The sequence below is a fragment of the Haplochromis burtoni genome, unplaced genomic scaffold (assembly GCF_018398535.1).
Source record: "Haplochromis burtoni strain Fernald_Lab_line unplaced genomic scaffold, NCSU_Asbu1 Contig_109, whole genome shotgun sequence".
Classification (NCBI taxonomy): Eukaryota; Metazoa; Chordata; class Actinopteri; order Cichliformes; family Cichlidae; genus Haplochromis; species Haplochromis burtoni.
This window is the reverse complement of record NW_024582470.1, coordinates 997,233-1,025,022: the sequence shown is the minus strand read 5'-3', so window position 1 is coordinate 1,025,022 and position 27,790 is coordinate 997,233. Positions and strand designations below refer to the sequence as shown.

At 42.7% G+C, this 27,790-nt stretch overlaps 1 protein-coding gene across 1 annotated transcript in view; it reads left to right on the top strand.

Annotated features, from left to right (window-relative positions):
• The window catches only part of dchs1b (dachsous cadherin-related 1b), an 83,525-nt gene extending 56,053 nt beyond the window's left edge, over positions 1-27,472 (top strand). The window contains exons 5-29 of the mRNA XM_005928055.3: positions 5,211-5,399; positions 7,151-7,382; positions 7,508-7,744; positions 8,297-9,358; positions 9,572-9,759; positions 9,982-10,078; positions 10,182-10,339; positions 12,516-12,956; positions 13,277-13,572; positions 13,664-13,779; positions 16,582-16,821; positions 18,355-18,480; positions 18,616-18,825; positions 19,322-19,578; positions 19,668-19,874; positions 19,963-20,359; positions 20,475-20,588; positions 20,716-20,927; positions 21,063-21,214; positions 21,383-21,513; positions 21,680-21,966; positions 22,475-22,616; positions 22,725-22,896; positions 22,983-23,392; positions 23,495-27,472. Of these exons, the coding sequence (XP_005928117.1) occupies positions 5,211-5,399; positions 7,151-7,382; positions 7,508-7,744; positions 8,297-9,358; positions 9,572-9,759; positions 9,982-10,078; positions 10,182-10,339; positions 12,516-12,956; positions 13,277-13,572; positions 13,664-13,779; positions 16,582-16,821; positions 18,355-18,480; positions 18,616-18,825; positions 19,322-19,578; positions 19,668-19,874; positions 19,963-20,359; positions 20,475-20,588; positions 20,716-20,927; positions 21,063-21,214; positions 21,383-21,513; positions 21,680-21,966; positions 22,475-22,616; positions 22,725-22,896; positions 22,983-23,392; positions 23,495-25,542 (8,121 nt within the window). The 3' untranslated portion in view covers positions 25,543-27,472. The remainder of the gene's footprint in view (positions 1-5,210; positions 5,400-7,150; positions 7,383-7,507; positions 7,745-8,296; positions 9,359-9,571; positions 9,760-9,981; positions 10,079-10,181; positions 10,340-12,515; positions 12,957-13,276; positions 13,573-13,663; positions 13,780-16,581; positions 16,822-18,354; positions 18,481-18,615; positions 18,826-19,321; positions 19,579-19,667; positions 19,875-19,962; positions 20,360-20,474; positions 20,589-20,715; positions 20,928-21,062; positions 21,215-21,382; positions 21,514-21,679; positions 21,967-22,474; positions 22,617-22,724; positions 22,897-22,982; positions 23,393-23,494) is intronic.
• The last annotated feature ends 318 nt before the right edge of the window (positions 27,473-27,790 follow it).

Below are 27,790 nucleotides of genomic sequence, written 5' to 3'. Positions count from 1 at the left end.
ACCATCAAAGCTTATAGATGCTCTCTCTCCCTCTCTGTCTCTCTCATGAGAAGCTGTAAAAGAACCTGAGTTGCGGCAGAACCGCAGCTGTGTCCGAGAAGCTGTGCGCAAGCTCCCTTTGACATTAGCTGATGTTTTACAGAGACAAACTGCAGAGAACAGCAGGATCTATCTGGACCTGCGCCCACATCTGGAGAAGATGAAAAAAGATGGGTTGGAAAAGAGTGCAAAAAAAAAAAAAGAGTATGGCAAAAGGTATAAAGTCATGAGTATAATGAAAGAAAGGACATAAAATAAGGTGAAAAGAGGAAAAGCATAATCTAGTACAGAAGTAAGAGCATATAAAACCTGAAATGGGGTCAGCTGATGTAATACTTGTATCTATTGAGGTGTGAAAGTAAAGTATGGGCAGTTCTAAAGAAAAAGGCTTTGACCCACTGGTATCATTAAACATTACCTGTTAGCTTACACCACACCCCAGACAGGAGACCGCTCCGTCTCTGCATCACAAACTAATACTGACAGATAAATCTCTTTCACTCATGGCCTGCGCTGAATGGCAGAGCGTGAGGCGTGTATCTGACATCTAAGTGGACCCTTGGTGAGACATCCAGTCTTTTTCAGAGAGAATTAGAGTGACAGTAGGCGCATAACAGAAAAGCTAAGTGGAAAGGTAGAGAGACGAGGGACACAAAAAAGGGAACAGTTGTGAAGAAGAGTGAGGCAAATGAATGATGAGGTCTGGCTCTTTGCTAATGCTCCGGTGAGTGATCGCTCTTCTACTGTCCCAGCCAAGGATGAATGGCTCTCTGTGGACAAAAAAGCTCCCAGCCTCAGTCCTGGGTGAATCTGATACTCGGCACGCTCTTCGCGACTGTTTTTCACATCGCCCTCGGCAGGCTTTTACTTCAAACTTCAGCTGTGCCTTTTAACAGATATACAGTCAGTCAATGGACTGCACCATAGGCAAATCAAAACTGTGTTTTTATGTGTAACAGTGTTTGATGCATTTCAAATTCAGATGCTTAAGTGAAGCATTGTTTCTTTTGTTTCTTTTAAGTCATTTTGTGTTTCACTGCTAAGTGCTCTGTAAGACTTTTGGTACATATCCTCATAGCCAGAAAGGAAGTTATAAATATGGAATTTCAGAGGAAAGCATTTAGGACTTCACATACAAGATCTAGAGGTTAGTCACAATAAAATGACATTTTAGCCATGTTGCCTGCTTTTTTCACTCAGTTGAATATTTCCATCCAAACGGCTTTATTGCACACGGAGCCCTGGTATGAGGTTCCTCGTACTAATGGCTGATTTATGTTATCTTAACCCGCTGCTATCAGTAAATTCCTGCCTTATTTTTTCAATCTTTTCTCTAAAAATTTCTGCCTTTTCATACGTCAGGTGTGATATCAGCGTTCCCAAAGAAAGTAACCACATTAGCGGTTTTGCAAGATTTAGCCCATTAACTGCAAATTGTGTATACTTAGCATTACTGCCAAAGTGAACCACAGTTCAGGCATTTACCACCTTCCAGGCAGCCATTAGTTTCTCTTTGCTCCACTAAAATGTAAAAGATCAACTTGCAAAACCACTATTATTGTCCTTTCATGTCATATCGAGCACCATATGTGCTTCTTAATTCTGTGTCTGGCTATAGAGCTTCACAAAAAAAGGAAATGAATCTTTTTGGACTTTTTGTTTACAAAACAGATTCTCTAATAACTTGACTTTAAATATGCACAAACCCACAGAGAGACTTAGATGTTAAAAGGTACAGACGGGTGTCTGTTTTTGTGTTACTATGTAGCTACATGTTTACCTCCAGGATGTACGATAAGGAGTAGTTAAGCAGAGGCAAAGCAGGCTGTTCATGGAGCACAGAGCAGGCTCCCTCGTTGGAGCGATTCGTCCCTGGCAGCAACCCTTTTCTGGCCTACCAGACCCCGTGATTTATGAAGACATGTCGAGTGTGTGTGTTTACAAGATTACCTTATTGGCTTTAAACCTGTGCTACTTTTTTTGTAAGTCGAGATAAGAGCTGTAGGTTATGGCAACAAATTGGAGGGGGAATTTCTGATATCTTATGGCATCCATCCTGCCGGCCTGTGCAGTCTAAACTAAACACGGTGCCATACTGTCAGATGGATTGACAGAGGAAAAAATGACTGATGACAGAGATGACTCTGTAAGCTCATGTCTTTTCAGGATTGTTGATTTGATGCTACACATCTCATTTAAAGATATTGTCATGTGCTCCATTCTTAAAGTTTTAACTCTGCATTTTTTTTTTGTCACACACTGGCTTTTGAATAAAACAGCCACTGTACTGTATACGGTTTGTAGCAGCATGAAAGCACAAATCATTTAGTCTTTGTTTTATAGCTCCCGTGGTTTATGTGAAAGTGAGCTTTGGAGCCATTTTCTACCACAGTCTTGTGTTTTTGTCTTGCATATTTTTCCAGCATGAAGAATCCATACCATACTGTTTAGGTTTTTACATTTTAGTGCGTGGAGAATCAATGTGCTGCTCTTCTTTTTCTTCCCAAACTCCCTGTGCAGGTTTTTTTCCAGTCCAAGTCCATTAAAAAAAAAAAGAGAGAGTATTTCAATACTATAACCCATGTGTGTCATATAAGCCCAGCAAATTTAATTACACCTCCTGTGTTGCCCTACTTATGGTAGAACATCCTCTGCCCTGTCTTTATGGAGACATACCTTTTGGGGTAAATATAGACATGTCCAAGTGGGCGGTCATGGATGTTTAATTATAATTAGTGAAAAAATTGGGCTCATCATATATACAAGCACGTGGACAATGGCCCAAATATTGTGACCACAGGTGGCTAATCCATCACAGACAGCTGGGAAGATATGATGAACATTCAGACATGAACCTAGATCCTGAAGATAGCATAGTCTCAACATTGTACTCAATAGGAAGTCCCAGCGATGATCTAAATCCCCCTTAGGTGTAAACACAGCCCAAAAAAAAGAGGCACAGTATAACCCCTCAAATCCACGACTGTCTCGCCATGGTAATGCAGCAACTGTAAATGAGCTCTACTAATATTACCATGTCTTAATTTCCTATATGAGAAACAGTATGAGTCAAGGTGGTAGTGTTCATCTGTAGCTAATAGGTAAGTGTAATGATGAAGACATGTGTTGCTGAGTTGGAAGGAAGACGAGCCGGATGTCTGCTACGGTGGTCCTGTCCTCTGTGGGGTTCTGGGCCAGAATGCAAGATTCAGATGTGTGACAAAGTCATTAAATAACAAGCACAGACATAAGGAACGTGTCTTTTACTTGCATATTTTATGATTTGAAATGACTTTTGAGAAGCTAGCAGGGAGGGAAAATCCTGTGCCAACACAAAAACATACATATCTGAAGAAATGCAGAAATGTTTATATGATGAAATTTGTAATTGATGGCTGTGGATGGTGGTGGCTCAGGTGGGAGAGCAGGTTGTTCACCAGTCAGAAGTTTGGTGGATTGATCCTCCTGTCCACGTGTTGCTGTATCCTTGAGCAAGATACTGAACTCTTGAGTTTTGTGTGTGTGTGAGTGTTAGATAAAAGTCCTTAGGTGAAGATAAAAGCACCGTATGGATGTGTGGGACCTGGTGAAATAGACTTGCAGTAGAAAGTGCTTTGAGTGCTGCAATTGAGTTGAAAGGCACTATATAAATACCAATCCATTTACCATGTATATTGACTGGTCATTGTAGCCATGTTTGATAACCTGTGTGTTTTCTGTTTGTAGTCTGGGTTCTGGATCTGTGTGGAGACAAAAGAATGACAGCAGCCACCATAATTAAGTTTTGAAATTATCAGCTATAATCTGACACTGGTTTAGCTTTTTCTTATAGCTTTTTGTCCTCATCAGTAGGCAGTGACTAGAACAGGAAGTGTTAGCCCAAAAATCTGCTGGCTGCACTGAGTGTGGTAAGACCAGGTGTTAGCCAGGGCTGTAACTTCTAAAATGTTTTCTTATAAAATTACTGCTTATTTCTTAAACAAAAAATATCCAATATTCTCCAAGTCTGAAAATAAAAGCTGCTTTTTTCTATATAATACTGTGTCTTAGACAAGCTTCCTTGGTCAGAAAAAAATAAAAACCTAAATCCAAGATTTCAGATGTTGTAAGTTACTGTTGTTGATTTACCGTAAGAGAAGCGACTGTACTACTGAGAGGGAGCGATGTCGTGAGGCCTCCTGGATCTTGGCTCACCTTCAAGGCTTGGACATCTGAGCAACAATGTTACTTTTAACAAGGACCATAAATGCCACCAAACAAAGTTATGGAGTCGTGCAGAACTTCAGTCAGAAGCAGCACCCCAGAGAACACAGGCCGTTTCCTTTTTTGTGTTTTGCAAGGAAATCTTTGTGGTATTATAAATGTTTTAATAGAATTTGTCAGCACATACGGGTTAATGTATATTTATGTGGTGGGTGCTTTTCAGTTTGTGTGGTAAAACAAAAAGGTTGTTAGGTAAATATGAGCAAATGGGTCTGAGGTTGGGCCATGCAGACCTGTTTAGAGGAAAGAAATAGAGAAATTTTCTGAGGTGTATTTAAGTGGTTCTCAAGTCGGGGTGTGTATCAGTCTGAATCATAGTTCAGTGTGATATGAAAGCCATCGTGTGCCACTTGACTTTTTCACATCCATTAGTGTCTTGTTTGAAGCCATAAGCTGGACTCCATAAACATCCACATACTCTACTCTTCTCTTCTCTTCTCTTCTCTTCTCTTCCCTTCTCTTCTCTTCTCTTCTCTTCTCTTCTCTTCTCTTCTCTTCTCTTCTCTTCTCTTCCCCTCTATATGCATGGTTTCTTTTGCCAGCTTTTCAAACACACCATTGGGGAGATCTACTTTTTTACATACCACAATCTGCGGTATATAAAAAAGAATTGCTCTCACAGATGCTCGTTTTTATAGTAGTCTGGAAATCATAACAAGTAGTGCTATGGTGTGTGATATTTGGACAAGCGCAGATGTATGGGCCTATGAGGTGATTGTGTTATGGGACATTATTGTGATAACAGAAAGGCCCTTAGCTCGTATATAATAGTCATGACACATGTAGGATTTATTTCATGCAGATTGTGGGACCTGCTGGATGTGATGGGTTTTGAAATCCTTATGTGTCTCTTAGGCTAGTTGGCACTGGCGAAGCATCTGTCTTACATTGGTCTCTTTTCCCCTCAGGTATCAGCCACAGATGAGGACCGTGGTTCTTTTGGTACTATAAGCTACAACCTGGGTTCAAGCTCTGGAAACACATTGCCAACCCAGTTTACCATCAACAAGGAGACTGGCCAACTTTGCACCAGCACAGCTCTGGACCGGGATGAGGGACTGGACAAGTTTGACCTGACTGTCACAGCAACAGATGGCGTAAGTAACTGCAGAAAATCGTTGTAAGCTCTTCAAGGTTGAGATGCCCTGCGACAGACTGGCGACCTGTCCAGGGTGTACCCCGCCTTTCGGCCCTGCGACAGACTGGCGACCTGTCCAGGGTGTACCCCGCCTTTCGCCCTATGACAGCTGGGATAGGCTCCAGCGCCCCCCGCGACCCTGAAAAGGATAAGCGGAAGCGAATGGATGGATGGATGGACAGTGAGACTTAGGGATAGGTTAAAACAGAGGTAGATAATCCTTTAAAGGGAGCAGATGGAAGAAGAAGAAGCAGTAGGTGTTTTAAGAACTGCGTTAAGACTGGTGAGAATTACATTCCTGATGTGAGAACTGCATGTTAAATGTGAGAAAAAGTGTAACGACATATGTGTTAATTAGTGAGCCTTAGAGATTCTGTTGGAAATTCCTGTTTTCAGAGAAAATAAAATGCGCTTTTATGTGTTCCTCGTGCTAAGCTAAGCTAACCAGCCACAGTTACATATGGAGCATTTCAGCTACCTCTTTGAGTCAAAGCAAAAGCACATTAAATGCTGAAGTAATCCCTCATGCTTTGCATGTTTTTGCAATCAAAGCCTAATTATTTGTAACTGAAATAGACTTCTGAAGGAGACGGAAAAAGTCAAAGGCTCGAACTTCAACGAAAGTCACGGCATTAGTTCTGTAGCTAGATGAGGGATATTTCAGCTGATTGAAGATGCTTCATGACAAAACACGTTGCCTGTTGCATATGTAATATTTCTTCTGATCAAAGTGACAGGGTTAAAGCAAATTAAAGAAGTCTAAAGCTGCACTCGAGTAAATCTGATCAAAGTGACAGGACGTGTTTAATGAGGACACTATCCAGTTCCTCGGCAGCTGGGCAAAACAATCAGAGGGAACTCCAAGAGGGATAAGGTTAAACTATCAGTTATTCCCAAAGGATTGACTTAAATAGGAATTGAAACTCCTATTTCGATAGCACATGTAATAAACCATTGAATCTCTTGATCATTGTTGGCTTACATAAGGTAATAGAAACGCAAGAATTGTTGTAAATTTGTTATTGTTAGTCATCGTGGTCCTGTAGTGTTACCTGCTCATTTCCAAATACTCAGCTCGCGTCTGCCCCTTGTCTCAGCTGTTTCTGTTTTTAATGGTCTCATAAAGAGAGATAGTGTAATGAGTGCAAACTCATTGACTAATGCATTCAACGGCATGGAGATGAAACTGTTCTAATAGTTTAATACCTTTAAAAGCCCTGCATTGTTACTTTTCACTAGGGGGTAATACACAGAGTGAATGCTGTTTTCCTTGTTACATTGTGCTAGAAGGGAGGGAGACGTTGGTTTAACTTAACTAGCACTTCTTATGGTTTAGCATCCAGTTATGGGTCAATAGTCAAGTCAGCAGAGCTCTGATATATCATTCGAGTTGTGGTTTCTGCTAAAGACAGCACATAAAACATGGATGTAGCTTCTGTGATGTCACCAACTGATGTGTGGATAATCCTGATAACCTACAGTAAATAACTTTCAGAAACTTATAGAGCTGTTGGGCTGTTGATAGCAGCAAAGCAGGTTAAAAAAGCAGATTACACAGCACAATACAGTATTCCTCCTGCTGATCCAGTCTAGCACTGTCCTTTTCTTCTTTGTGCCTCCTCATGTAAGGTGGCTTAGCTTGCTGATACTTTAGGGTTTTCTGTAGTCAAATAAAGTAGATCAAACCATTTTTTAACATTTCCTTTACAGGGTGGTCTAAGTTCAGTAGCCCGTGTGAGGGTCACGGTGGTGGACATCAATGATAACCGGCCCATCTTCTATCCAGTCCTGTACACGGTCAGTCTCAGTACCCATAGTGCTCCAGGAACGTCTGTCGTCAAGGTAACAGCCAATGACCCTGATGTCGGAGAAAACGGAAGAGTAAACTACCGCACTGTACCTGGAGGAGGATCTAGTTTCTTTACCCTTAATAAGGACACAGGTGTGTAGTGTTTTATTATTATTGCATGTGCAGCACAATCATGTATGTTACGACCGTAACCAAGACATGTGAAAATGACTCACATAAAAATGAACTTGTTGTCTGTATGTATCTATTTTTTGCAGGTGTCATCTCTCTCTCCCGCTCACTCCATGGCAAAGCCAACACGGTAATCTCCATGGTCATATCGGCTGAGGATGGGGGCGGTCTTACAGCACCGGTAAATGCCAGAGTGAACGTGAGCGTCGTCGGGGGCTCAGTGGCGTCTCCGGTGTTTGAACAGGCACAGTACTTCTTTACCGTGTCGGAGGATGTTCTCAGGGGGACGGCAGTGGGAGTGGTTCGTGCTTCTGCTAAGACAGGTGAGGCCCTTGTATGCTCACATGCTTTATTGGATTCCTGGGTCTGCTTTGGTTATTTCAGGCTTGCTTTTAACACTTGCATACTTCCCTAGTGAGAAGCAGTTCTGTGCGGCTTGCCCATTTTCATCTTCCTGACAAGTACCAGGACAAAAATGCACTAATGGGCTGCAGCATGATGCCTTATCTCTCGAGTAGTTGTAGAAATAACCAAGCAACAATTGTATACACTCCATTAAGAAATCACATCCGCCTCACGGTGCACAATTTACTGGCGATTATTTTCTACTCGCACTCCTATTTTCTCTCACGGTTAATGATGGATTTTAATTGGGATGTAATTTTGAGTCAGAATAATCAGTGGTGTAGTGGACAGATGGCTGTGGTGGTATACAAGGCTCTCAGTGAATCTGATTCTTGGTCTTCATATTATTATTTCTTAGTAAACACTTAATATTTCAACCTCAGTTGTTTTCTGTTTTATTGTATTTTCATTTGAAAATCCCATGTGGCATAATTTCTCACTATTTCCTTACATCTTCTGTCTTCCATCAGGTGGCTCTAAGGATATTTTCTACTCTATTTCATCTGGAGACCCTCATGGCTACTTTACAGTGGACAGCGCCTCTGGTACCATTCGCACAGCCCTTCCTCTGGACCACGAGACCTGCCCCAGTCTTGACCTGGAGATCCAGGCACGATTTGGCTCTCCTCCGGCATATGGAATCAGCCGGGTACACATAACCATTGCAGACATCAACGACAATGCCCCTACCTTCCTGCCATCCTCATCAGAGTCCCTTCTTTTACCCGAGATCACCAAAATGGGGACGATTATCTACCGTATTCAGGCCACCGACAAAGACTCCGGCCATAACGGTCAGCTCAGCTTCGATCTAGTCTCTGCTGGGGCCGCAGGCAGCAGTGGCCAGAGGACATTTGGCGTCGACAGGGGCAGTGGGGAGGTACGCCTAATTGGGAGTTTATCATATGAAAGTGTCCCTCGCTATGACCTTCAGGTGGTTGCCAAGGATGGTGGAGCCCCTCAACTTAGCTCCACCTTCACCCTTGTGGTCCACATCCAAGCACAAGACGCACAAGGCCCAAACTTTGATACCCTTACGTACCGCGTGGAGCTACGTGAAAACACCCCTCTAAACACGCGTTTCCTTCAGGTCCGTGCACTTAACAGAGAAGCTTCTGGAAATGGTGGAAGCTCCTCCTCATCATCATCTTCCTCCTCTATTTCCTACCGCCTCAGACCTGATGGTGATGCCGCAGGTTTTGGCATCATGGCAGATAGCGGTTGGCTGTTTGTTCGGAGCTCTTTAGACCGAGAAGTCAAAGACATGTTCCTGTTGACTGTTCTTGCCACCTCGGGCCCAGGAGGTGCAGGAAGAACCGGCAGCGCGACCGTCCGGGTAACAGTGACGGATGAAAACGACAACTCCCCTCGACTGAGCCAGGAGAGGGTGTTTCTGGCTGTCAGAGAAAACCTGCACGCGGGAACGGGCTTCGGCAGGGTTTCTGCAACGGACAGAGACGCAGGACTAAATGCTCGACTCACCTACAGGCTGCTGCACACAGACAGGCATTTTCAGATTAACTCACAAACAGGTAACAATAAACACCGTAACCATAACACAAATAGGGATAATAGTACACTTTTTTTTAACTGTGCTGCACAGCATGAAATGTAGTTACTTCATAAGCAGTGATAATACCAGCATAATTTCCCCTGAGGAGTTGATGATTTGCTCTTTCTCAATTAAATTAAATTAACACAGTAATTACTCAACGGCTTCCCTCGTGTCCTTTTTTTTGCTTTAGGTGAGATTAGCACCCGCCTTGCACTGGACAGAGAGCAGCAGTCCAGCTATCAGGTTATTGTGGTTGTACAGGATGGGGGTACGCCCCCTCGCAGTGCAACAGGGACTGCACATATCACTGTGCTGGATGAAAATGACCACGCCCCCAGTTTCATTCATGCCAGACCTGACAGGGAGCTGGTGCTTCAGGTGAGAAGGGAAGGGGAGATTAGTTATATCAGCAAGCAGCTTTGGGGGATAAATCTTATCTATCAATGAATCTAATTTTCTTTTATGCATGCTGGGGTTTTATTAGTGAGGTGTGACATAAACCCACAGAGAGGTGGTATCGTAGCAAATTACCCTAAAAGTGAGGATTTAATGGATCTGCAGTTGCGTTCATTCCCGGTGAGTAACAATACTTCTTTGCAGGTGACTGAGGGGCTTCCATCAGGAACAGTCATAGGGACGCTGGCAGCTAAAGATCCAGACGAGGGAGAGAATGGCACCATCTATTACTCATTATCAGGTGAGCCTCATAATTCATCTTATAGCCACAAATTTACAGATTTTTCCACCTGCCACGGCATCCACATAACATACATCGTTAATGTTTGTTTCATTTACTTCAGGCTCCAGAGCAGAGCGTTTCTCCATCAATCCAACCACCGGTGAGCTTAGAAGCGCTTCCCCTCTGAGATTGACAGAGCGAGCCGAGTATGCCTTCACTGTGACTGCTGCCGACCACGGCGCACCGGCACTCAGCTCCACCTGCCAGCTACGAATACAAGTAAACACAATCTGCACATTTTCATATCCTCATCCAGCTGCCAAACATCTTCATATGCACTGAATTTCCAAAATATTCTGTGACGTCTCCTGATTGGACACAAAGTCTGGTGAGCGAACCTAAACATCTGTGCTTCACCTCAGTCCTTCTGCGTTTCTTTTTGTAACACAAGCTGTAATTTCCTCAATCTGAGGACAACAGTGAGCAGTTTGACTGTCAAAGGAATTTGGAAAAGAGGTAAATATGAGAAAGAGAGAAACTGAACCTGTGCCTTTATAAACAAAGAACTCTATCCAATCTAGTGGGTGTTTCCTGATCCAAAGGTTAGACGGGTAACTAGAACCCATGGTGCGAAAGACTGAGCTAATACTGTGAACTTTCTGGAGGAGGGTCAGTCCTCCATATCAACATACAATATCAGGAATTCAACTACAGGGAAAGAAAAAGCTTAGGAGCTCAGTGTTTTTGTGCGATGTGGTTTCAGAAAGGAAAAGGATGCTAATTACGATGGGAGTGCTTGCCTTAGATTTCGCCTGTGCACTGCTTGTGCGGCTCTGAGATTAGACAGAGGGGAAACAGGCACCTTGGAATCAAATGCTCCCAGATGAGATCTGATGAAAGCCAGCTGCATCAAATCACACAGAGAGAAAGGGAATACACCGCAGTACAGTAGCAAGCAGTGATACATGCACGCACAGAGACACGCTCGCTGTAATGACACGTTCAAACACTTGCATGAGGTAACGTTTCCAGTTAATGATTTTGAGATAACATTTCCCTTAGCTGCGCGTAAAATCAGACACACGGATACCGTTGTACACCACATGTACTACAGTACACATGATAGTTAGCCTGTACAGAGAAAAGGCAAATGAGGCGAAAAAGTATAAGTAGTGCAGTGCAGCACATTTGTTAGTGCTGCCAGCTCATTAAATTATGTGATCTGAGGAAGTGCATTTAAGCAAATTACTTAAAAAACAGACTTTCACCAGCTGTAGTCATCCATTTGGAGCTTGAGCCCAGAATTTCAGTGCAATCAGTTATTGTTTGTGTCGGCACTACAATCAAGCACGGAGGAAAAGCTGCAACATACTTCTGCTTCTACTGCTGTTTTTTTGTTTTTTTTTAAATAAAAAGTGATCAAAAGTAGTGATGCAGTCCTATAGGCACTTGAGTTATAGCAACTGGAGGCTTCAAGGATAGAGGATAGAGGCTTTTTCAGTTCTAAAAACTGATGGAAAGTCCCCAAGAATTTAACTCTTACGAGTAAGAGTTAAAAGGTTGTTATTAAAGGTCTCATGGGTCAAGTTGTGAGTGAGTGGGGGTGAGGTAGTAGCAAATGGGCCTTGATAACGTGTGGATAGTAGCGCATTTCACCTGCAAATACGTGCAAAAAGTGGTCAGACTTAACCACATCATGTCCCTCCTCTTTTAGTTTTAGTTTGAATCCAATTAATGGAGGAAAAAAACCTCCACTAATCGCTATAGGTATTGAGGACAAAGGAGTGTGTGTGTCCGTGTGTGTATTTCATGATGATGAAACCAGAAAATCTGCTTATATTTCCTCAGAGCTCTTTGATCCGTCCCAGAGCAGTGTTGAACCCTGAGGTGGTTCAAAGTGTCAAAGGCCCTCTGGCTCGTATTTGTTTCCCATTGGAGCAGCCTGTAGCATATGTGGAGGTTGCTTATTGCTCTGAATTATTTGAACTGGAACACTTACAGTTTTCCCTACTATCACACCCTTCATTATTTTGTCACAGGTCACAAAGCCTGACTCTCAAGTTGAAGCCAGAATGCGGCAGTGTCAAGATATTTACTGGAAGGATTACACGTAATGCCTTCATGCACAGTGAGAGTGCCTGTGAAGGTTATTATAGCATTAACAACAAAACAGAAACAGACTACAGCCCAAGGCTATGTTTAGGGATGGGTTGGGGTGAGAGCCATATAGATGCATTGTCTGCAGAATATCAGAGGAAATCAGATCCTTTAACACACGTATACAGCTTCTTGCCGCTTTCCTCCTTTTTGTTACCGAGAAGTGTTGTTTCAGTCTGTTTTGGGACAGATTCAAGGATGAATTACACTGCAATTTAAATCACAATTATTATTGGAAAGACTTTACCACAAATACTCAGAAAATTGGTTTGTTTGACACTAGTTTCCTTTTCTTTAGGTTCTCAGCTCTTCCAGGTCCAGCCCCAAGCCCAACGTTCTCTCTATGACCCTGAACACAGTCGAAGGGGCAGTTCCAGGCTCTGTCATTGGTTCAGTCCGTCCACCTGATCAGCATGAATCTGCTCTATTGGAAGGCCAGGTGACCTACCTGGTCGTGGGAGGGACAGATCGCGATGGGACCTTTATGGTGGACCACTTAAAGGGCGATGTGTACGTGGTCCGGGAGCTGGACTATGAGAAGGGCTCAAGATACACCCTGCACATCGAGGTGTCGGACTTCTCTCAGGCATTTCCCAGCAGCCACCTGGTGAAACTGGATATCAACGTGCAGGACAGCAATGACCATGCGCCCCAGTTCACTGAAGACCCCGTTACCATTGTGATCCACGAGAACATCGAACCAGGGGCTTCCATATACACCTTCCAAGCTGTGGATCAGGTAGGAAAGAGTGTATGGGATCAATATGCTTTCAATAAAGCACAGTTAATCTGAGTTATGTTGTTATTCATGTTCTTTTCAGCTTTGTATTCACTGTTTTTTGTCATTGTTTAATCCTAAAATATCAGTTATGCTGTTATCTGTTAACAGAACTGACATCTTCAAATTGATCGTTTTATCCTAATAAAGTATTTTATTAATTTAATGATCAATTCATTATCATTGTTGTCGTTGTTAAATTTTCTGCAGAAGAAAAGTAGAAGGAGAATAATCTATCCACTTCCTGTCTAATTTATCTATTCTTTCTTTTTGTTTTATAGGATGGCAGTGGACCCAACAGTGAGCTGCGCTATTCCATCGAGCACTTCTGGCCTGAAACTCCTGACTTCCTCATCCTTGACCCGTCAAGCGGAGTCCTCACCCTGGGGCAGAAGTTAGACCGTGAGTCCACACCCTCCCTTTACCTCGTGGTGCGAGCCACAGACCAGGCAGTGGATATCTCTCAGAGACGCTGGAGTTCGGTCACCGCCCGAGTGTTCGTGACAGACGAAAACGACAACGCGCCGGTCTTCAGCTCTCCATCTGCGGTCAGCGTCATGGAGGATCAGCCTGTAGGGTGAGTGTCACATCAGTGTCGGTAATAAAATATCTTTGGAATCCTCAAGTGCATTTCCGTGATGATGTTTGGTTTGTGTCTTCGTTGACAGGTTTGTGATTTTGTACGTCATGGCTCGAGATTCAGACGAAGGAGAAAATGGCAGAGTATCATACAGAATTCAGGCAGGCAACAGCGCTGGTCGCTTCAGCCTGAACCCTGACACCGGTGAGCTTTGAGGGTGGGACGTACCATTTGAAAATACTGTAATGTGAAATCGATATCTCAAGACGTAGGGAACTTTCCATGACTATCCAATTTACACTCCATCAAAAAACTAGTAAAATTCACCACATAGTTCCTTGTGCTTTAAGTGATCTAACACAGCAGGACAAGCCTGTGGCCTTTTTCTTTGGGATTTAATGATTGATGGAAGCCGCCTGGATGAACAAAACTTTCCAGAAGATCATAATTAGACACTGAAGTGCTGCTGTGTAATATTTCTTTGGAATCATACTTGGTGTCCTTTTCTTGATGGATTTGTTCATGGGAACCAATCTTTATTTGGGCTCGAGATGTGGATAGCTCTTGATATTTTTTTTCTTCATATGTGATCTCTTCATTGTTGGAGCGTGGTGGTGTGGGCGTGCTCAGCGCTTTCTGGGATGAGATTAACAACTATGACACAGACACTTAATGTAGCTTCCAGATGGAAGAAAGTCTTTACGCCATTACTGTCAAGTGTCTGGCTCCTTAACAGGGAGTGATTTCACCTCTGGTTTGTTTCTCAGGCGTGTTGGTGTTAGGCTTTTGGTTATTAATAGCTGTAGTGACACATTAGCATGTATTGTGAAGACATGCACCAAACCCCTGGGCTAATGTGAAGGGTATCACTAGATTTATTACTGCTTATAAGTGATATATCTGCTCTGCAAGCTGTTCTAATTTTCAATTACTTTATTTTATGAACTACAATTTACATTTTATTGATTGCCTATAAAGTTCCATATCTGACTATTTAGAGCATCATTTAAGTAATATGCTTGGATAAATGGATACTTGGGTGATTTATGCGCTGTGGATTAAATATTCTATATACAGTACGTTGCAAAAGTTTTGAGCCACCCCTGATTTGTTTATATTTAGCTTCCAAGAAGCAACGCTTTCTTCTAACTTTTTAAAGTGGCGTTGAGGAATAATTCTCCAGGGTTTGTGAGGGTCTTTCAAAGTTCATCTTTGGACACTGGCTGCTTTTTCCCCCCTCGTTTTCAGTCCAAGTCTTGTGCCTGAGCATTTTCGAAGGAATGTTTTTGTTAAAACACTTAACTCTGACCTATGAATCATTCAAACACACAAAAGATTGAATGATTGAAGTAGTTTTTTGTCTAAGCATAAGAGACAACTTAAGGCGCTTTGTTACCAGCAGCCTGTCACATAACACATATTTTTCCCCATTTCTTTAGTCGAATCTACAAAAAATGCCAAGGATAACACACTTTAACAGACATAAAATCAGATTTTTGCAACAACAATGTGACTCCCGAAGAGCTATTAGCTGAAAACTTGGCATATCTTCCCATGCTGTGCAGTGAAAAAGATGTGGCAGGCCTGTAAAATTATTTATAGAATATGAACAATACATGAAAGTCATGTCTTAAAGCAATATGAAAAAATCCAACAAAAAGTTGACACAGGACCTGCATCTGACCCTTCAGTTGATCAAACTAGTGTTTTCTAAAGCCTAATAATAAGCCTAATATTCAAGACTAACTGAAGAAATTCTAAGAAGGCTTGCCCAAGTGAATTCAGGCTATGTTGAAGAATAAAGGTGGTCAGACCAAATATTAACTTTCAAGTTTGTTAGAGTTATAAAAACTGTTCAAAACACTGTTTTGCCTTATATACTGTTTTTGCCCTACTTATATAATATGTTTCTGTGTGTGGCGACACGTTTCAATAAATTGCTGCACCTGTTTCACATTTTCCTAACAAAATATAAAGAAATGAGGGCTTTTTTACAGCACTGCATTTTCTTTAATGTACATTTTCTTATAATTAATATGGCATTTGATGATAAAGGGTAACACCGCCTTTATCATATGGTCGATACTGTATCAGTAAAGCAAAATAGGCTCGAGTGTGTAATGCAATAGTTCGCTAGATGGTTTGCATCTGTTTTCTTTTAACTAAAACAGGGCAGCTAGCGAGACCTCACAGAAACATCAGAGCCTCAGCCTCACAAAAAGTTCTACACACAATGTATGTTTGGCAAGCTGTAACATTTATAAATTACACACGTCTCTCAGGCTTCTGCATGCCGGCTAAGCTTGTAGACTCATGCGAAAAGTATACACACACACACACACACACACACACACACACTTCATATGGCCTCTTACTTTGCCTTGAACGTCAGGGTGATGACTGGTTTGTGACATCTAGGTAAGAGTCTGAATCACAGACGCTGTGTAAACTGGTATGATTTACATAAAATACCCATTTCGGTTAATGGCTTGCAGACTTAAATGCAAACATATGATCGTGTTGCATTAAAAAAAAGCATATTGACCTAAGGCAAGGCCATGAGTTGATTTGGGATTGCAGCTCGAACAGAAGCGTGTGTTTACCTGTGTGCCTGTTTTACAGTGTTTACAGTAATCATACACGTTAAGTGATAATAAGTAGATACACATTTCAATGCATGTTCAAAGTGCCAGAATTGAATAGCTGGTATGAAGTAGCTGTACTTTCTGGGCTTTCAGTGGAAAATCTCATAAAGCAAAGCTGTGAAGGTTTTTGCTTTTACAAGTCCTTCAGGCATAAAAGATACAGAAAATCACAGGTACAGAAAATTGCACGTTCGCAAAAATAATCCAAACACACACTTAGACACAAAAACAGCAAGGAACACAGAAAAAGGCCAAAAACAAAATCTGTTTTAGAGTATCTGTTTCAATTTAAGTATTTGGGGGAAAGTTTTCGAAAGCTGTTATGCAGCACTCTCTGATTATTCTTCTCTTTCCCTCCTAGGCTCTCTCTCCATCCTTAAATCCCTAGACCGTGAAGAGCAAGAAATCTTCAATCTCACTATTGTAGCAGAAGATCATGGAATACCGCAGCTTTCCACCTCTCAGGTGCTGTGCGTGCAGGTGATTGACGTGAATGACGAGGCTCCAGTGTTCCTGCGGGCAGAGTTCGAGGCACAGGTGATGGAAAACCAAGGACCAGGAGCCTCAGTGTTGACAGTAACGGCCACTGACCGGGACCAAGGTTGGTTTAAATGTTTTATTACAGTTTTAAGTTTAGAGTATGTGCAGTCAATAAGAAGAAGTGAGCTTAAAGGGCAGGGAGGATGTGCAGAAATATGTTCTGTTTGCTGCAGAATATATCTGCAATTTATGTCTTCAATTTGTCCGCTCAACTTGCTAGACATCTAAAAACATGGCCAGTGAACACTAGTAGGATATATGAGGTTATAATGAAAGTGAATTTTCTTTTAAATAATTGGGACTGAACATATGAAGCTATAACAAATGAATGAGAGTTTAAGAGACTCAGCTTAATCTCAGTCATGACTGCTGAGCTGAGAGGTGGGAGAAGTGCTTGAGTTGGAGAGCAAGAGATTAAAATAGACCAATCATGACTTGACAAGACCACTTTATCTCAGTCACATGACTGATGGGTGACATTTTTCTCACTGCTGTTTAATGTTTTAAGTGAACTAGACTAGTAGGAATGTGAAAATAAGCCAACATAAGCATTAGCTGCAAAAAGTTTGTTTTATTTAGTAAAAGTAAAAAGAAATCATTTAGTAAAAAAAGAAAAGAAAGAAATACTTTACAAAAATAAGGTAAAATTCACCCAATATTGCTCCATCTATTCTGATTGGTTTTCTTCAATCGCAACACTTCTCCATAAGTTTGTATTTATCCAGCTTCCTTACTGATATAAACCTCAAAAACAACAACAAACCAATTTCTAATGACAGAATATACACACTGTGTAAAATATGAGTTATTATATCATCATGTTTTAAAACACTAAACTAAATCATGAAGTAGTAACTTGCTAAACAAAGACATTCACTGAAATTCTTCATTTTCTTCTTCTTTATATTTCATGAGTATCGTATCTTTATACCTTTTGTTAAGTGCTCTGTGTTTATGTTAAGTGAGCTTGTATTGAAATGAACTACTCTAAACTTTGAGGTGCGAATTTGAAGGGACCACCTATGGGAACAAAGGTTCCCAGTGACTAACATATGACAGAGTGTTATGTAAGCTACTAGCTTGATACCTGTGCAGCAGCAGCTTGCATTGTATTTTAAAATTAAATAAATGTGTCCTAAAAATGAGACATTTTCCAATTGCTAATACATGGCTCTGACAAAAACGTCTTTAAAAAGTAAGATCTCATTTAGTTCAGGAAGAGCAAATTGTACAAATTGAAGACAGTTGTTATTTTTGGCCAAAGGAATAATGCCAAGAAAGTCACGATATGGAAGGAAAAAAAGGTTCCAAGTTTCAGTGCTGGTTTAATGAGTAAGAAGGAAGCCGATCAGACCCTAAAACCATAGAACTAAACCACACACATAAATGGTTTTGAGAAACCAAATCTTTTTAAATCAATCACATGCAGATGCTAACGATAATGTGTGGTCACAATCTTCATCCAGAGCCTTATAAGTTTACGGCACCGGCACTTGCAGCTGTAATTCTTTGAAATTACTGCCTTATTACATTTAATGTAGCCAAGTCCATTGTGTGCCTTTATTTCTATTTGCGTCTTGTTTTTTTCATGAAGGTTCTAATGGACAAATAACATACGGAGGAGTATCAGAGGAAGGCTTTATAATCAACCCTGTGACAGGAGCCATCACCACCACAAAGGAACTGGACACAGAGCTACAGGATCACTACACTCTTACAGGTATTAAATGCCTTACGAGTTTATTTAAATGCTTTAATTAATGTGTTAGTTTAAGCATACATCAGCTCATATGAACAGTTTATTTTAACTTGCTTTACTCACTCTAACATCTCTTTTATTTCTGTCTCATATCAGTATATGCCAGGGATGGAGGCCTCCCTCCTAACTTTGCCAAGACTGTAGTCCGAGTGGAGGTGCAGGACGTGAATGACAACGCTCCAATCTTTGCAAAGCCGTTTTATGGACTTGAAGTGCCAGAGAACCAGGCTCCTGTAGAGCTTTGCATCCTCAAGGCCACAGACCCTGACTCAGGTCCTGGTGGAGAGCTGGAGTACAGAATTGCTGGTGAGAAACTGCATTGTGTGTCCAATCCAAGTATTTTATTAGATTTTAAAGAGTGATTTAGGTCCCCACAATTGCTGTAATTGCTGTTTACTGGGAGAAACATTACATTTTTGTCATTTTTGTTGTTTTTTTAGAGGCCAGAAAATCATAAAGTTTGAATTTAGAGATTTTAATGTGTTACTAAAATTGACTCCTGGACCCATTTTTGCTGATATTGTACCCACTCTATTGTAAGAGTTTAGTCCTGACTAGGAGATTTTGGACTAATTTACCCTATTGTGTTTTACTAGACCCTGTTTCTCCCATATCTCAAATAAAACCTGCACAGAGTGGCCAAATGTTTGCTCCTGATATAGTCTTATCAAAAGCACTACTACCTCTCTAGAGAGAAAATCTGGACTAAGTGCAGAGCTGGCACAGATGTCTCCATTCCTCTCCGTCTTTCAGCATTGAATTCAGGTTGGTTTTTTGGTTTTTTTCTATCCACTTCTTCTAGCCGGGGACCCTGATGGAGATTTTCAACTCCACGCCAGCACAGGAGCCCTGTCGACGTCTCGCAGGCTCGACAGGGAGACGCATGCAAAGTACACTCTGGAGGTGGTGGCCACAGACCGAGGCAGCCCTGCTCTCAGTGCTACTGTCACAGTGGAGGTCAACGTGCTGGACGTCAATGACAACAACCCCGTCTTCAGCAAAAGTAGCTACTCGGTGGAAATTTCAGAGGATGCTATAGAGGGAGCACAGGTTCTTGAGGTGGGATGAAATGGAAATAAATATATTCAAAAATTGTAAATACTTGAAAAAAAGTTTTTAATAATCTGACTTTTTTTGTATGTATCTAGGTTTCAGCCACCGATGCTGATGAAGACCTTAATGGGAAGGTTCTGTATTTCCTCAGTCGAGAGGCGCATGGCGCATTCAGTGTAGTTGAGCACAATGGTCGCATCACCACGTCAGCCCCTCTGGATCGCGAAAAACTGGCGTCATACAGCTTCCAGGTTTTTGCTGTTGACCTTTCACCAGCTGCACCTAGGAACTCGTCTGCTCAGGTAAATGAGAGGTTAGCTGTTTCAGGTGTTTAATGGGCTTGAATTTATGATCTGAAATCTAATTTCAGACATGATATCTTCCTTACAGGTGACAGTAACTGTCCTGGATGTCAACGACAACACCCCCTTCTTCATCCAAGATCCACTGGTCATTGAAGTGTCCAACAGGCGATCCCAGCGGGTTTTAGCTACGATGAAAGCAGAGGACAAGGACTTTGGAGCAAATGGTTCTGTGTTTTACCGTTTCGCCACCCCAGTGAAAGGCTTCAGTATCAACTCCCTAACTGGGGAGATACAGGCCACTGAGCGACTGGCGGACCTCACCCAGGCACAAAGGACCCTGATAGTGGAGGCCATGGACCAAGGCAGCCCAGCTCAGTCGACACAGGGTGTTGTGATCATTTATGTGAAGGAGGTGGAATACAGCGGAATTCGTTTCTCGAGGAATGCTAGAGATGTCAGCATACAGGAGAATGCAGAGAAAGGTTGGGCAGTGTTATCAGGAATAGCAAGTAGTGCACCAGGTTTTAATTCTCCTATATCATTTTTTAAAACAATTACAAACACATTTTTTTTCTCTGCTCCACTGAAAAAATTCAGGTACCACTGTGGCTCAGGCTCAAGCTCAGTACCCAGATGGTTCTCGTAACGGTATCAGCTATAGCCTCTTCAGTGGGAACAGAAAGCAGGCCTTCAGTATCAGCTCTTCGACAGGTAACGCTCACCCTTTAAGTGTTTCTTAAAGTATGTCTCGTGCAATGTGTTATCAAGATGGTTAATTAGTATGAGGATATTGTGATCTTCATTTTTTAATCAAATCTTCCTACTGTTTGTTCCACAGGTGAAATAAGGGTGCAGACCTCCAATGAACTAGACTTTGAAGACACCCCAAGACTTCGTCTTGTCGTGAAGGCTGAAACTGTGTCCTCTACATCTTACATGGCTTTCAACTTGATCCTGCAGGATGTCAATGACAACCTTCCTCGCTTCCAGCTGCAGAATTATGTGGCCTACATGAAGGAAGCACAAGGATATGAAATGCCAATCATACAGGTGCTCATAAATGTTAAAATAATAATAATAATAACAATAATACAGAGTTACAGAGATATTTGGTCTATTGGAGTTCTACAAAGGCTACAAATAAATTTCCTCCTCTTTGTTTCCCTTTCTGTCCTCGCTTTCCAGGTTGTTGCTGAGGATGTGGATCAGGGCCAAAATGGTCAGGTGACCTACTCCATCCAGTCATCAAGGATGAGTGGCCTCTTCAAGATTGATCCTGTGACAGGAAGCATTACCACAGCAGCCATCATGGACCGTGAGATCTTTACTCAAGCTAAGTAAGAACTTCAACTTTTACTTTCTTGCTTTTGTAACCAAAATGTGATCAGTCTGAAACGGAATATTCACATAATTTTCAATCCAGTTAAATTCATTTCTATTCATGTAGCACCAAAGTGTAATAACAGAGGACAGTTTGGATTATCACCTTCTCTTCTCACCCACAGGCTGGTAGTTACAGCAACTGACAGAGGAAGTCCACGGCTCGCAGGTTCAGCCACACTGACGGTCATTATTGTTGACCAGAATGACAACAGTCCCACTATTCCCATGCACCAGGAAATCCGCATCCCAGAGAGTAAGTTTTGCTGAATTTAAAAGGTATTGTTGGAGTTTCTGGTTAACACCCAGTGCTGACATTTACAAACAGTAAGGATCATCATCAAACAAATCATGCCTGTGCAATAAATGTGGTGTGTTTGAATGCAACTAATAAGTTCATTTCCACTTTCTTTCTCTGTTAGATACTTTGATAGGCACTGAAATCACTCTCGTGACGGGCAACGACGTCGACTCCAGTCCTGCCCTCTCCTACTCTTTACAGCTCGACCCAACAGCACTAGGCAAGTTTGGGATTCACCGCTATAGTGGAGGCGTGTCACTCACTGCCCCTCTGGACTTTGAGGAGAAGACGTGGTACACCCTGACTGTCAGAGCCACTGACAGCCAGCACCAAACTGAGGCCAACATTACAATTTTGGTGGAAGATATTAATGACAATGCACCAGCATTTACACACGATCTTTATCAGGTATGCCGTTAATTTTATTTTTATTGTGTTTGTTGTTATTTTCTAAAAATCCATACAGGCACCTAAAGAGAAAGTTGCTTGAATGTGTTTTTGTCTGAGGTATTCACAAATTATAAGATCTTAAAAGAAACTGAATTATTTTCAGAAACAGTTTATTTCTAGTAGACAACATTAAATGCACTCGTGGGCTTGAAACACATTGAATACACATTTGTACACTTCTGACTTGCACACAGTGGGTGTGATAAAATTTAACTGCCTAATATTAACTTGGGGACCATTGTGGAGATGAGCCTGTAAAAAATATACTACTCTGTCTCAGGAAATGACCTCAGTATAAAGAAAAACACACACAGGATAAAGGAACTACATTATAAAAAGTATTTTCCCCTCTATGAAGGCAGTGCCTGTTGCCCTCCACACAGTGAGTTATAGGTTTATATGATCCAATGCTGGGGTGTTTGTTTCCTGTATCCAAATATTAGAATTAATGTCTCTTTTCTCTTAGGTTACTCTTCCTGAGCACACACCACCAGGAAGTGCAGTTATCACAGTAACAGCGACTGACAGGGACTCCGGCGAGAACGGCAGGATCACCTATAAAGTGATGTCGTCAACCAAGGAGGGTTTCTACATTGACCCGAGCAATGGTAAAGATAAGCTTGGCTGCTTCCTGCTCTATTTTATTTCCCTGCGCTCATTTTTAATAACACTTTTGGCACAATGAGTAAGTTCATCTCATTTCCTTCTGATTTCAGGAACTCTGTTCATCAATCACAGAGTTGAGTTTGACCCCGAGCGTCCATCAGTCAGCATTGTCATTGAAGCTCGCGACAGAGGCCTGCCCCCGCTCTCCTCTCTTACTACAGTCCAAGTTCAAATATCCGACGTCAACGACAATGCTCCTGTGTTTCACCAGTCGGAGTACAGGTCAGTCTGTGCTCATTAGAATTTGGACATATTGAGGTGCAACCCGAACAGCCGTCTTCACATAATACTCTTTGGTTGGTTTGCAGGGCTACGGTTTCTGAAGACACGATCCCAGGGTCGACAGTTCTCACTTTTGAAGCCTTCGACAGCGACCTCTCTCGAGAAAACTGCGGATTCGACTTTGCCATTGCCAGCGGGAATGAAGGAAACGCATTCCAGATCGAAAGCAGCGTGCGCTTCCTGGAGGGACGGGGCTTTCAGACGGTTGGGACTCTGCTGTTGGCCGAGGGAGTTGACTTTGAAACCAAGTCACTGTACAACCTCACTGTGGTAGTGTCAGACCGCGGCGTGCCGCAGAGGAGCTCTAGTGTTGCTGCGGTGATAACGATCGGTGATGTGAATGATAATCCTCCAGCGTTCACCAGAGCAGAATACACCGTGTCACTGATTGAGGGTGCTACCGCTGGGACTGAGATCATACGACTGACTGCTACAGGTGGGTGTTCCTTCTTTCATCCAGTCACCTGTAAATGTTTCTCGCTGTCTTGTTTGGTCTCTCAGTTATATACTTGAACTCTGTTGTTGTATTTTTTAACAGACCCTGACTCAACTCCTAATGCTGAAGTCCAGTATTCTATCAGCTCTGGGAATGAGGTGAACTTATTTACTGTGGACCCGTGGAGTGGAGCCTTAAAGCTTCAGCGAGCACTCGATCGCGAGCACCAGCCCACACATGTTGTCATTGTTCAAGCGACAGATGGACAGGGTCACTTCGCCCTAGCTCCAGTCATTGTTGAGGTCAAAGACGTGAATGATAACCATCCGTTCTTCCCTGTGGATGTCCTGATAGCCAGTATCAGAGAAAACCAGCCAGCCAACTCAGCGGTGACCGTTCTGCACGCGATAGACCACGATACGGGGGTTTTTGGCCAGCTGAAGTATCACATGTTGGAACGGTCTGGGGCAGGAAAAGAAAGCTTTGCTGTGGACCAGAACTCAGGAGAAATCAGAAGCAAAATTCCATTTGACTTCGAGAAGGTCAACACCTTCAGTTTTGTCGCAGTGGCAGCGGATTCAGGCAACCATTCAGCCACTGTGACTGTACAGGTGTTTGTCACGGGTGAGGATGAGTATGACCCACTCTTCACATCCTCTGATTTCTCCTTTGAAGTTCCAGAGGGAGCCAAGAAAGGACAAAGCATTGGCCAGGTCCAGGCAAGTGATGAGGATGAAGGGGTGGATGGTATTGTTCTTTATTCTCTTGCTGCCAGCTCTCCATATTTTGATGTAAACAAAACCACTGGGGTGGTCTTTCTCAAGCTGGACAGTTCAGGCAGCAGTAGCAGCAGTGGGTCGGGTCGGAGTAAACGGGAAACTAGAGTTATGACTTTAGATGTGCAAGCTCACAGCCCTCTGGATACATCTCGCACTACTACAGCCCAGGTCTCCATCGATGTGACAAACACCAACTTTGGCCTGGCCGCTGACGTCAACATCCTGGTTATTAGCATAGTTGCTGTGTCTCTTGGTTTTATCGTATTGCTTGTGGTCATGGCAGTGGTTGTGTTCCTGGTCAAGTCACGCAGGAGAAAGAAAGGCCAGGAGACAGGAAACAGAACTGTTGCCTCGGGAACTGCCTTGCAAAAACTGGATGATTGCAGCCCTGGGCCAGGGGGAGAAAGGATCTACCACCAGGCCTTGCCAGGCTATGCTGGTGACCAAGGTGGTGCTGGTGGCGGACCCTACACTAGAGGAGGGTCTTTGGATCCTTCTCACTCCAGTGGTAGAGGATCAGCTGAAGCAGCAGAGGATGATGAGATCAGGATGATAAATGAGTATCCCCGCGTTGCATCCATCACCTCATCAATGCAGGAGCACATCTCTGCCAGAGGACCAGACTCTGGAATCCAGCAGGATGCTGACCAGCTTTCTGATATTTCCTGTGAGCCTGCAGCTTTGGAGGGCAGCACTTGGTTCAAAGGAAAGAAGCTAGGTGGCAGCCTCAGTGGGACCTTACTCTCTGGACAGCTCCCGGTCTACAGGGATGAGGGAGGTGGTTACCTAGGAGTGGGCCGTGGTCTCAATATTTCCCTCCCCAAGGATTATGCCTTTCCGGAGGATGGTAAACCTTCTGTAGATGGTTCCCTCACAGCTATTGTTGCCAGTGACGAGGAGCTCCGTGGAAGCTATAACTGGGATTATCTACTCAACTGGTGCCCTCAGTTCCAGCCTCTTGCAAATGTCTTCACAGAGATTGCCAGGCTGAAAGATGAAACTGCTCAGCAAAGTCAGAACCCTCGCCAGCCCTTCCAGCCCAAGCCCAAAATGGATCCTAAACCTAGAATTGATCCTCCACCTCTCATCACATCAGTGGCCCACCCAGGAGCCATGTCAGTTCCTCCCAAAGTCCCTGTAATTGGGCGGACATTCCCCCACTTGGCTTCACTCCGCAGGTCCCCCATCAGTCACGAGGGATCTATTTCATCAGCAGCGATGTCACCGAGCTTCTCCCCGTCTCTGTCCCCTCTGGCAGCTCGATCGCCAGCTGTTTCTCCATTTGGAGTCAACCAAGGGCCCTCAGCGTCCATGATCAGCACCAGGGAGCCCTCACTGGAACAGAGTCCCGATCATGAGATGAGAATATAATTGAAACATTTGAAACATGACATTACTATTTAAGGAGAAACTCTAAGACGGACAACCTGAACAAAGCATGACTGACCAGCATTTGGATGTTCTTTTGCATGGATCAAAAGAAAGCAAGCGGTGATGGTGTCAGTTTTATTGTCATTCTCAAAAACATTTGTCTTATTCCACAAAAAGAAATCAAGGTTTCCCAAATTCCCCGCTAGTGACATTTGGTGGGCACACCAATACCCGCAAAAAATACTTAGCGTCTGTCTCCTGGTAGAATACTTGTACTGCCATTGTGTCGGCAGCTTTGCAGGAATATGTGTGATGGGCTCGACTGCAGCAGCCCACCCATCCACTACAAAGTGACGCAGGTCTCCACGAACTGATCGGGGTTAAGAGCCAAATAGAAAATGTGCACTTACCATGCCCTGCAGTCAGAGATCCCTTAGTGTGTAGATAGATAAATGTGTAGTTTTCATGTTACCTCGCTGGCTGGCCAGAGAGCTAAGGACCTCGTTCCTCTCTTTGTGTCTGTGGACTTCTGTTTTTTTACCCTCCAGTATTAAACCCATCTAGTGGCTACTCTGAGAATGGTCTCTGGACGCACCCGGCGGATCATATGGACAGACAAACGGTGTGTGTTCACAGAGACACTGATTCATTGATTTGCCAATGCATCGCATAGTGAAAAAACAATTGAGATTATTATTTTTCTCACCTTTCGGACAACACTCGTTTGGATTTAACCTTTATTTTATATTTTTATATAAATTTATGATTTCAGATCCATTATTTCACATGAAGAGGTTATTGTTTTTGAGTATTTGAATATATGTGTATTTGTATGTATGTGGGCTACATTATGTGTACTGTATGTGTCTCCTAGGTTTATAGAGACTTGTGATTGTTCAGAATTGAGTGACAGGGAGGCGTTTGTGTTTTTAGCATTATTTATAATAAGAAAAGAGGACTTTCAACCACAAGCTTTGGAAACCATCAGCAGCTCACTTTATGCTGTGTTGAGATTTTTTTTTTGTCAAACTGTTGATCATCCTAAATCAAACACATATAAATCAGATGAAGAAAAATCTGTGATCAGTCTGTATTTCCACTTTGCAGCTGTTCAGCACTGTCGTGGCATGCACTTGCACTTGCACTTGCGCCACGCCGTGACAGAAGATTCCCTTTGTTATTCAGGGACAACTCGGTTTGCTGTTCACCTCTGTGTCTTTCAAAGAAAGTGCTTCCTAAAAATCAGTTACATCACTCATTCACCTGAATGCGTTTTACTGTGAAGTTGTTCATCTCAGTACAAAGAAAACAACGATGAACAGGATGAGATTCTCAAATGGCAAAACCCGGAGAGATGTAGCACACGAGCCAGACAAGTGGCAACCAAAAGGCTGAATACATGAGCCCTAATGAATGTACAAGGATTTAGCCACCAGTGCTGTTTTTTATGTCTGTGACTTTACACATCGAGAATGTCAGTAGCATGATGAGGTGTTTTACACCAGCCCCCCCACCCACACCCACTGCTCAGACTCAGTTTTAACAATCTTAAAATGTTGTTTTTGTTTTTCATTCTTTATATATACTCATCATCAAACTCATCATTTTAATTGCAGTGATTGGATGTCCTGATGTTTTCAAGATTTGGTTTCTACCTCTGTTCTGTGTTCAACCGTGCAAATCCCCATCATGCAAAGCTGGCACCGGTCCAGCTTAAAGTTACTCATGTCACGAGCCCAGCTCCAGCACTACATGCTCTTTGGCTGTTTCAGAAACATTTCTTTGTTTGAGAACCGCAGTTTGGAGTTCAGTTTGAGATGACTGCCAGTGACTGATCAGTGGAGCAACGGAAGACAGAAAGAAAAAAAGAAGAAGCTGTATTTCTTTTTTTAAAGCAAATAATAAATTCCTACTGATCTCTTTTGACAAATTGGAGTCGTACTTCATCTTTTTCAGGAGTCAAGACAGTGAGAGGAGAACTGAGAAGCGACTGATCTGAATGAATAATTGCAAAATGTTTATTTCATATGATGCATAGGCATGTTTGCATAGCTGCTTGGGATTTCTGCCTCATTTGGTCATCACACACAGCCTCGCAGCATTTCTTTGTTATTGCTATGTACAGAAGGAGCTAGACATGGATTATGACAAGGCCCAAGAGAAAGAGCCAGAGACAGAAGCTCCTGAGTGTAGGAGAGAAATGCAAGGCCTCGAATGAGAGGTGATGATGATCACTTCAACATGATCA